General features: G+C 46.4%; 1 protein-coding gene across 1 annotated transcript; it reads left to right on the top strand.

Moving 5' to 3' along the window:
- Positions 1-9,842: 9,842 nt before the first annotated feature.
- Positions 9,843-10,157, top strand: LOC144148310 (general transcription factor II-I repeat domain-containing protein 2B-like). Its single transcript, XM_077679863.1, has one exon. It carries the CDS (start codon positions 9,843-9,845, stop codon positions 10,155-10,157), a length of 315 nt encoding a protein of 104 aa, XP_077535989.1.
- The last annotated feature ends 559 nt before the right edge of the window (positions 10,158-10,716 follow it).

Below are 10,716 nucleotides of genomic sequence, written 5' to 3'. Positions count from 1 at the left end.
GCGGAGTGCCTACCGTTTCTTGATGTCTGCATCCGTCGCTCGAACGGCTGCCTCTCCTTCACTGTTTATCGCAAGAAGACACACACCGGGCGCTACCTGCAGTACAGCTCATGCCACCCCATTGCCCACAAGAGGTCTGTGGTATCGGCATTGATTACCAGAGCCAAAGGCCTATGCTCCAATCAACAGAGATTGAAGGAAGAATTGACTACTGTGCATCAAGAGCTGTCGGCAAATGGATACCCTAGGAATTTTGTGGCACGAATCGGAAATCAGATTTTACGACCGGACGGAACCGCCAGCAAGACGGCCACCATGCGCCCCGCCATTCCCTACGTTCGAGGAGTCAGCGAGGCACTTTGCCGCGTATTTTCCAAATACGATTTACGTGTAGCGCACGTGCCTTCAAGCAAGCTGCGCAGCAGACTCGTGAACGTAAAGGACAAGATGGAGAGTGACAAGTTCCCGGGAGTCGTACACAAAATCCCTTGCGCTGACTGCGATTGCGTTTATATCGGCGAAACGGGCAAGTTTTCACGAAGATTGAAGGAGCATCAACGTGACCTTGCAAAAGAAAATCGAACGACGAATGCACTGGCAGAGCACGCCTGCCAGCACAATCACCGCATCGGTTGGGACGACACCGCTATCATAGCAAAAGAAAGAAATTTGGCCTCCCGTCCTTTCCTCGAGTCACTCATCATCCAAACCACACCTCATACTGCCAACCGGACTGATGGCAACATGCCTGCAATCTACACGAAGTCATTGCGCCATATCTTGCATATAAATTGACGACGGCCTCTTGCCCGCTTTATTGTGAACAAGGAACCCGTATGGGCTCCGAAACGTCAAATTGTTTCCTTTTTGACTTGGTCAGTGACCATGATTTTATATGCGCAAATATGCCCCCTGACCAGACGAAGTTTCGCCGAACACTCGACTACGTTAGCTATTGGAGCAAACACGGACAAGAGGTTGTTACCAAGATACGGCGATTTGTTTCCTTCTCTTCTAAAGTAGCCGCCTTCAAGACGCATCTGAGCTTCAACATTGCTTGCACACACGAGAATCTCATGCCTAAGTCGCTTCGAATGAAGACGCCCGTAAAAACGCCATGGGGCCATCAATCGTTCGACAGGCGGAGAAGAAGCTGCTCGCTGCACGGGTCCAGGAATGCCGCAAGAACATAAGAAGCTTGGAAACCGAAGCATTTTTTGCTCGACGGCAGCTCAGACACCTGGTTCAAGATGACTTCCCGGACATCCAGCTTCACGCCAGCTTCGTCGCAAGCAAAAGGAAAGAAATATGCGAAGTTTCTCAAAGTAAGAAACTGGAATGTTTAAGGCCAAAGAAGCAAACGCACCCCAAGAATGCAGTCCTAAACTTGTCATCGTAGAGGCCAACGCCGGCGGAATCTTCAATCATGTGCCTCGGTATGAACTATAACACGACGTCTCAGCCTGACCCGAAGAAAGTTATCTGCGCCGTGTAGCAAGCCGTGGGCAAGCTTCCACCGGGGGTACGTGATGAGGCACGCACGCGGGCCATCGGCGTTTTCTCGAGCTGAAGAAGCGAACACCGTGGACGCGATTTATGACTTCCGAAAACAAGCCATCAAAAACCTCCGCAACAACGACAGCATTGCCATTCTACCGGCTGACAAAGGCAACGCCACCGTTCTTCTTAACCGAAGCGACTACCACGACAAGATGTTGCACCTGTTGAGCGACGCGGATACCTAGGCCCCCCTTGCAAAGGATCCGACCGGCAGTCTGCAGACTCAGCTTCAAAGGTGCTTTCAAGGCGGTTTCAGTTAGTTCCTCCGCAACACAAAAGTTTGTATTACCGCCTGTTGTGTACAAACGAGTCCGCTCCCGCTATTTACGGCCTTCCAAAGGTGCACAAGCCTGGCGTTCCCTTGAGGCCGATCGTAGACTTCACTAGGTCTCCGCTCTACCGGCTATCCGGTATCTTCACAAAGTGTTGAGCCCCTTAGCTGGCAGGACAACGACGAATATTTCCAATTCAGTGGATTTTGTAGAAAACGTACGGGACTTGGCTTTGCGCGAGGACGAGGTTATGGTATCTTTCGACGTAACCGCATTGTTTACTAGCGTTCCAACAGACCTTGCAGTACAAACCTGCACGGAAGCCCTGCGTTCGGACGCCAAACTCGCCGACCGGACTCCCTTCGACGTGCCTTAACTGAGTGAGCTACTTCGCTTTTGTCTCAGTAACACTTATTTTTCCTACGGGCACAAAATAGACAATCAAATCCACGGAACAGCTATGGGCGCCGCTATATCTGTCACCTCAGCCAACATTGTCATGGAAGCGGTCGAGCAGAAGGTCCTGGACAACTTCACGCCCCCCCCCCCCAAAGGTCTTTTCTACGATATGTTCATGACTGTTTCTGCATCCTCCCTAAGGATGACGTGCCGAGGTTCTTGGAAGCCCTAAATTCGGTTGACCCTCACAAGCAATTCACGTGTGAACGAGAGACTGTGGAGTGCCTACCGTTTCTTGATGTTTGCATCCGTCGCTCGAACGGCTGCCTCTCCTTCACTGTTTATCGCAAGAAGACACACACCGGGCGCTACCTGCAGTACAGCTCATGCCACCCCATTGCCCACAAGAGGTCTGTCGTATCGGCACTGATTACTGAGCCAAACGCCTATGCTCCAATCAACACAGATTGAAGGAAGAATTGACTACTGTGCATCAAGAGCTGTCGGCAAATGGATACCCTAGGAATTTTGTGGCACGAATCGGAAATCAGATTTTACGACCGGACGGAACCGCCAGCAAGACGGCCACCATGCGCCCCGCCATTCCCTACGTTCGAGGAGTCAGCGAGGCACTTTGCCGCGTATTTTCCAAATACGATTTACGTGTAGCGCACGTGCCTTCAAGCAAGCTGCGCAGCAGACTCGTGAACGTAAAGGACAAGATGGAGAGTGACAAGTTCCCGGGAGTCGTACACAAAATCCCTTGCGCTGACTGCGATTGCGTTTATATCGGCGAAACGGGCAAGTTTTCACGAAGATTGAAGGAGCATCAACGTGACGTTGCAAAAGAAAATCGAACGACGAATGCACTGGCAGAGCACGCCTGCCAGCACAATCACCGCATCGGTTGGGACGACACCGCTATCATAGCAAAAGAAAGAAATTTGGCCTCCCGTCCTTTCCTCGAGTCACTCATCATCCAAACCACACCTCATACTGCCAACCGGACTGATGGCAACATGCCTGCAATCTACACGAAGTCATTGCGCCATATCTTGCATATAAATTGACGACGGCCTCTTGCCCGCTTTATTGTGAACAAGGAACCCGTATGGGCTCCGAAACGTCAAATTGTTTCCTTTTTGCCTTGGTCAGTGACCACGATTTTATATTCGCAAATATGACCCCTGACCAGACGAAGTTTCGTCGAACACTCGACTACATTATGTAATATTCTTTCAACAAACAACCACTTTAACTTTGATTCCTAACTTCTCTGGCCCGCAGGATACGGATTCTACAATTACACGAATAGTACAAATATTTATGACTATAAGTAAGTCACACAGCGCATAAAGGTTGACACAAAATTGGAAAGAAAGCAAACACGGAAACTAGGGTACAAGCCCAAGGTAGTTAAGGAACTTTAAATATCTCACATAAAGTGAAATGGCTCAGAAACAACACAAGAAAAGTTTGGAAACAAAGAAATGATTCAATGGTGGTTACAAAAATAAAGCGAATTTACGAACCTAATAGTTCATATCTAGTGAAAAGTTTGGGGAACAATAAAACAAAAACACATTGGAAACACACAAGTAGTGTTGAGTGGTGGTTGTGAGTGCCATAAAAATTTAAGCTACTTTAAACAAACCAACATCTAGGGAAATGGTCATGAACACTACCAAAATTGCGTATAGAGAAATAACTGTACGGCGACTACAACAGCAGTACAAATTTACGTGATGAAATGATTGACACTCAGTGAATAAAGCAACAAAAAACTTACAAACAATCAATTGAATTGTGGTTAGGAAAACAATACAAAGTTACACTAATTCAATATTTCACACAAAGTATAATGATTTGGGGACAAAAAAATGGGGAACACGGAAACGATTCACTCATAGTTACAAGTTACATAGTTACATAGTTACTACTACGTAAATCACACCAAGTGATACGCTCAAAAAAAACGACACAAAATAAAAACGCTTGATTTGATGTCTTGTTTTTAAATTCCACTGTATGCAAAAATTCAATTGAGGTTCTGTTTTCCGATTGTAGTGCTTTACACCAAACGTTTGATTTTTTTTCTGAGTATGTATAGGCGTAATTTCGTCAGTAGAATATTGCTGTAGTATTCGGGTTTCCGAGATAAGTGCACATCTCTGCTAATCAGCGTTTCCAGTATCATGCCTCCGCAGAGGAACACTGAATCGTTGCCGGTTTATGCCAGTTGGCACCCTGAATATACCTGCCCGTACGCTATCAATTCTCAGCTATGCGAAAGTCAACGTTCAGATCTACGCGATACAGCCATGTGTTGGCCCCATACAATACCGTTATTATTTTATAGCATTGAAGTTCGTTCAAATATTCCGAACCTCTATCTGTTGCGTAGGAAAGCATTCACGTTTTTTAAGGCAGCTTCAACGGGACCATGTTGTGTGGTGCCGCGCAATCATTGTTTCGCACAAGAAAAAAAAACATTTTACCATCGAAGCGACCGCCACTCTTCGTGATTCCTCAAGGCGCTACCGTCTTCATCATAATTTGTGGTACTCTTGTAGCAGCATCCTCGAGCTTTCTAGCACTTCATTTTCTAATGATCAGGAATGCAAATTGTGTGGAAGTGTTTTGCGTCGTAAAAGGGAAGGTAAAGTGCTTTTCAAAAAAAATTCAGTTAGAGACGGGTTTATACAGTTTCTCGCATGCTGGCTCCGAATAGCACATTAAATTTTGAAATACATGAGTCCAACCCTTCTTTATCTTGCAAAATGTGACGTCCCGTTTGAAAGAGGCGCGCTCTTCGTTTTTGACGTCTCTAATTGGTAGCGCGCTTCATGACGTCAAAGGGGGACACCGTCCCACCACGCGGCTGTGGGAAGCATTTGGGAAACTCTCGCGGTAGCTTGCTTGCCTTTTCCACAATTTAGCTTGCAGTTGAGTGTTCGGACATGGCTGCAACTTCCTTTTATTAGTCCCCGTCCTGTTGGTTTAAGTACCTTCGAATTTGAATTTGCTTTACACGACCGATAACCCAAAAAATGTGATTCCGTGACGTCGGCGGGAGGGTTTCGTAAGAACATTTCTGAACTGGGCAACCAACATAGGGCGTTTATATTTCTTGGGCTGACTTTAGGTACTGCCTCAACTGGTCGTTCATATGTAAGAAACCATTTACGCCTAAGAATAAGTAGTGTTTATGGAATGTCTAAAGCAGGTACGTGCCCTGCGCAAAAAATAATGCTTTGATGCGCTGTTAGCGATATGGGGGGTAGCACTATCTTACCAGTACAAGCTAAAGATGATAGGAGGACTGTGCTTTCAAATTTGCTTTGTTCGTTTTCCCACACCGCAACCTTCGCCCTCACACGCGCATGCGGGCAGACGCGCGATTTTAGCAGCGCCGCTACGTGCCTCCTTGATCCCTTCCGACGGTTCGATCAGTGGTGCCTTCCTGTTTGCCTTGCATTCGTTCTCGAAATCTTGTAGCATACTGGTTCCTCCGCAAAATTAACAGATCTAGTGGGGCTGAATTTTCGCATGTGTTGCCCATTTCTGGCATACGTAGTAATATTGTAGTTAGATCCTTTTTGGTAGCAATCATCAATGGTTTGCGAAAATAAATGGTTGGTTTGTCCCACCATTGTTATTTTTAGTCGGGCAAATGCCGTGCGTTCAATTTTCGCTCTACTTTTTTAGTCTAATCGTAATTTCTGCGCTTTTTCTCATCGGTGTGCTCCATCTCAACTAATATCGCTGAAGTACAGGTCAGGTTCACCGGCGACAAGTTACTGGCAGGTTATAATAGGCAGGCACACGAAATAAATAGCCCCATATACATCAGCAACATGCCTTGGTCAAAGATACGCGTTGGAGTGGTATTTTCTACTTTCAAATATTATTTTGCGAAAAGTATACTTCCAAATTAGGTTACATTGTGGTTTTGGTTCTTTTACTTTAGAGGAATACTATTTTCCTATTAGCCGGGACAGAATTTCTATCAGGATTTTAACCCTGTTTTACTTCCGCTAAAAGTTGGATTTTTTGCACGATGCTAACTCCCTCACGAAAAGAAAACTGCCGCGTATAAAGAAATGGCCATTTCCTTAAAAAATACGACTTTTTTTTCTGGAATATGAACGAAACATTCCGTGCGAAAGTACGAAGTAGTAATCTTAATGGCTATATCCAGCATCACATATGAAGATTCATTTCCATTGCTGTCAAAAGAAAACAAAAAAATGCAAAAAAGTGTGTTACAAATTATGCAATGTCGGGTAGTATATTCGTTCTCATCAATCTCGGCTACCTCGGCTCTCACTTCCGTATGTTATGAAATATCCGGGCATGGGAGTATCTCCCTTAAGAGCATGGCATGGTAACGCAAGTCTGATTTGCGTTCGTGCAGACTTTTTGAACACGAAAATTGCACAAGCGCTGTCAAGCAAAACAAAAAAACTGAACGGAATTCTCCCTGCGGTGTGCCTCTAGAGAAAACACAGAGAAAAGAGCGTGGCACAGGCGGCCGATCCACCCGGAAGTTCAGCTATGACGTTTCCCGGCCGCTTTTCGCCTCCGCTTTTCTGTCTTCCGGCATTGCGCTCCATGATGGGGGGGGCTTCGGGTCACATTGTTTCCGTATTGCGCCGCTTCTATTGCAGGTATTGTGAGATAATTTGTACACGGGAACTATTGAATGTGTTCGTGATGCTGATCAACTTTCCTTTCAATTCTAAAACATCTTCACGTTCTCTTTCCGCAGCCGCTCAATCCAGATGGGTAATGTGTTCCAGCTGTGCGTAATCACTCTAACATAAACAGATTATTGGAAGTTCCTTTGCTCCTTTGGTCGTTGACTTTTCTTTCTGTTGCAATTACACTTTATTTCTTTCTGGGTTATTCGCGGTTTGTCTAGAACAGGGGTCTCGAATACGCGGCATGCGGGCCGCATGCGCCCCTCGGACTCTTCTATGGCGGCCCGCGGCCCTCTCATGAGTGTCCTGGTTCATTATTTTTTTGTTTTTTAACCTACTTCGTGACTGCGTGCCCTGCATGTGCCGCCAAAGACGCAGATGGCCAGAGACTGCTCGAAAATGCGTAGGTATCGTCTTTCACGGGTTTGCGTTACCGGAGTGGACACCCTATTTTCCAGAGGTTCCTAGATTTGGGCGCCGTTAAATCAGGTGCACATGGTCGCGAGCAACTGCGAATTGTGAATCGAAAACTCTACAGTGTGCACCGTGCTGGGCGAGCTCGGGCCGCGTAGAAATTCCACGCGGCGTTTGATGCCCCTGCGTACGGAGCTGCACACCGCTAATGAGAAGAAAGCTCCTAGACCGGAGTTCTCCAGGCTTCCGTGAAAGTGCAAAGGTTTCCGGGCGTTGTGTGGTGTTTGAGGATACTTGCTTTCCTGTTTGTCTTCGTGTCAAACACTTTTACTTCACTGCAGATGTGGAGAAAAGGCCGCAGCCACACGTCGAATTCTGGTTTCGGGCAACAAAATGCGACCACGTGGGTTTAGGCGCACTAGATAAGTGACCTGTAGATAAGTGAGCTGTAGATAAGTGACCTGTAGATAAGTGGCCTGTAGATTTTTGACCTGTAGGTTTTTGGAAGATCTTCAAACGACGAAGGTTTCTGATGTGGAAGTCTAACGGGCCTCAATGTCTGTCATTGTCCAGGCATGCTGCAAAACGCGAAGTGGAAGACGAGAATAGGGGCTTCCAGGAGCGATGGGAACTTTGTTATTAGATGCGTCTTTATCTCATTCACTCGACTTGTCCCTCCATACGGCGTTGTCCGCCCACACCTCTCCCCCTACACTATAAAAAAATAACACTAGCGGCGCCCGTTTTCGATCCCACGACACTGTGGGCGGAACGCGAGGTACATGGTGCTCTTCCCACTGCGCCGCAAAACCGATACAGAACCAAATGCTACGAACTCGCCTTATATCCTTGACTCATTCAAACTACGTTAAGAAGCTACTGATACAACGCATGATGGGGCAATGATTAACACTTGCAATAAAAGAAGCTCCCACTTACAGCAACAATGATGGAGTAAAGGTCGTTGCGACAGCGAAGCCCAAAGCATACCACTTAGAGAGATTGACCAAGATTGGCCAATAAAACATAATAATAATCATAATCATACGCGTTCTCGACACGTTTCACGCGATTTCAGAATCAACTCAACGGAAACACCAAGTGAACTCCACGATGCGTCGCATCTACACAGGGTTCCCCTCGCGGGCAGGTGGACGCAATTTTCTTCACAGAATCAAGAGACAAGGTGTTGTGCTTAGTCTGCCACCATACTGTGGCTGCGCTGAAGAAATACAATGGCCGACGCCACTTCATATCTTGCCATCACAAGAATTATGGTGCTCCTACTGGCAACGTTCGCGAGCACAGCGGTACTCAACTGAAGGGCGTTGGGAAAGCAACAAAACTTGTTCAAAAAGGCGGCCAAAGCAAGCGACGAAACGGCAAGGGCAAGCTTCGTCATTGCTGAGCTTATAACCAAATAATCCACGCCCTTCACTGAAGGTCTGTTCGTGAAGCAGTGCCTGCTCGGAGTTGCTCATGCTACCTGTCCCAGCATGAAAAAGACATTGGAGAAAATAAGCCTCTCTCCAAACACATTCGCCCAGAGAATTAACGAGATCAATGGAGACATTGGAAAAGGATTATTCAACTAATGCCACGAGTTTGAAGCATTCTCTATTTCATTTGATGAAAGCACTGAAATTACAGACAACGTACAACGTGCTATTATTAAAGGGGTGTCGACTAAAACCTGAACGTCACTGAGGAACTTCTGGACTTAATCCCAATGCAAGGCATGACCACAGAGGCGGATAATCTTTCTGTTCTTGAAAGAGTGGTCGAACACGCAGGACTACCGTGGGAAAAGTTGGTTTGTTTGGCTACAGACAGTGCGCCTTTAATGGCGGGATGCAAGAGCGGGCTTGTTGGTCGATTGCGGACGAAACTCGCTGCACTCGGAATCACCAATCAATTTGCCCCGGTTCAGTAAAATTTGCACCAAGAAGCGCTGTGCGGCAAGTTTATGCAAATGAAGAGCGTTATGGGAATCGTGCTCAGCGCAGTGAACTTCATCCGTTTAAGAGCTGTTAACCACCGCCAATTGGTATCTATTTTAGAAGCCGTCGGCAGCGAATATGGTGAAAGTTTGTACCATACAGAGGTGCGATGGTTGAGTCGTGGAAGAGTGCTGAAACGATTTTTTGATCTCTGAGACGAAATTGACGCCTTCATGAAGAGCAAGAACAGGGCCATTGTTGACCTGTCAGACGAAGCGTGTCTTGTGTCCCTGGCGTTTGTCACTGATATCACGGATCATTTCAACTGCTTCAACGTTAAAATTGTGGGAAAAAACAAACTGATCAGAAAAATCCATGACGACATTCAGGCCTCCCAATTCAACTTGCAGCTTTAGGAGAGACAGATGAAAATTCAGAAGTTTGATCCTTTTCTAACCCTGAAGTCGCTGGAATACGGGGATAAAAAACCCTGTGATAACTTCGCTGACCTCCTCCATGGTCTCCAAAGAGAATTCGAGGGGAGCTTTCAATACATGGCCAGCCTCGGTGATGAATTCCGAATCTTCTCTTTGCCGTTTTCGGTGCCGGTGAATGGCGCCGCGCCCAAGCTACAGATGGAACTTCATGAGCTGCAGGCTAACAACCTGTTTAAGCAGGCATTTCAGATCGTGGCTCTACCATACGTCTACAGGTTTCTTGACGACGCAAGTTTCCCGGCGCTACGTAAACAGGCTGCCAGGATCATTGCCAAGTTCGGAAGTACCTACTTGTGCGAGCACCTGGTTTCCTTGTTGAAGGTGAACAAGTCAGCTGTCCGGTCCAGGATGACTGATGAGCACCTGCGATAGACCATGAGGATCGTATCTTCGCAAGGAATTCATTCGCACATTTCTATCTAGTCACAGCCAAGCGTTCCTAGGCATCAAGATGGCATGTTTATAACAATATCAGCTATATTTTTCTTCTCAAGGATTAAAGTTTTGTGACTCTTTTAAATAATACTCGCAATATTTTCTCGTCTATTACTATCAATAACGCTTTATTCTCGTGAGATACACAGACGCAACTGCCTTCAAACCTTTTTTTTGTGTGTGAATAACCCAATGCGGTCACCATGTGTTGAAGCATAATTTTGCAACAAATAATTATAATTCAGAATCGGCGTCCCCAATTTAGTCATCCTTAGATCGGTATCGATATGTGTCTCAAATTGTGACACCAATTCTTTTCATGAATGACCAATCATATGTACAACACTTATTTCTTTCAAACGGCAGCGTTATCTCACATTTTGTTATCCCTACCCCCCCCCTCCCTTCGTTTCAACCTTCTTAACTATACCGGCCCTTGCGGGGCGAAAATTCGTGACTGCGGCCCCCTACCTCATGTTAGTTTGAGACCCCTGGT

Source organism: Haemaphysalis longicornis, unplaced genomic scaffold (genome assembly GCF_048455015.1).
Source record: "Haemaphysalis longicornis isolate Haplotype H1 unplaced genomic scaffold, Haemaphysalis longicornis Haplotype H1 scaffold_8, whole genome shotgun sequence".
Lineage (NCBI taxonomy): Eukaryota > Metazoa > Arthropoda > Arachnida > Ixodida > Ixodidae > Haemaphysalis > Haemaphysalis longicornis.
The sequence above is the reverse complement of the archived record's forward strand: the minus strand, read 5'-3'. Positions and strand labels throughout refer to the sequence as shown.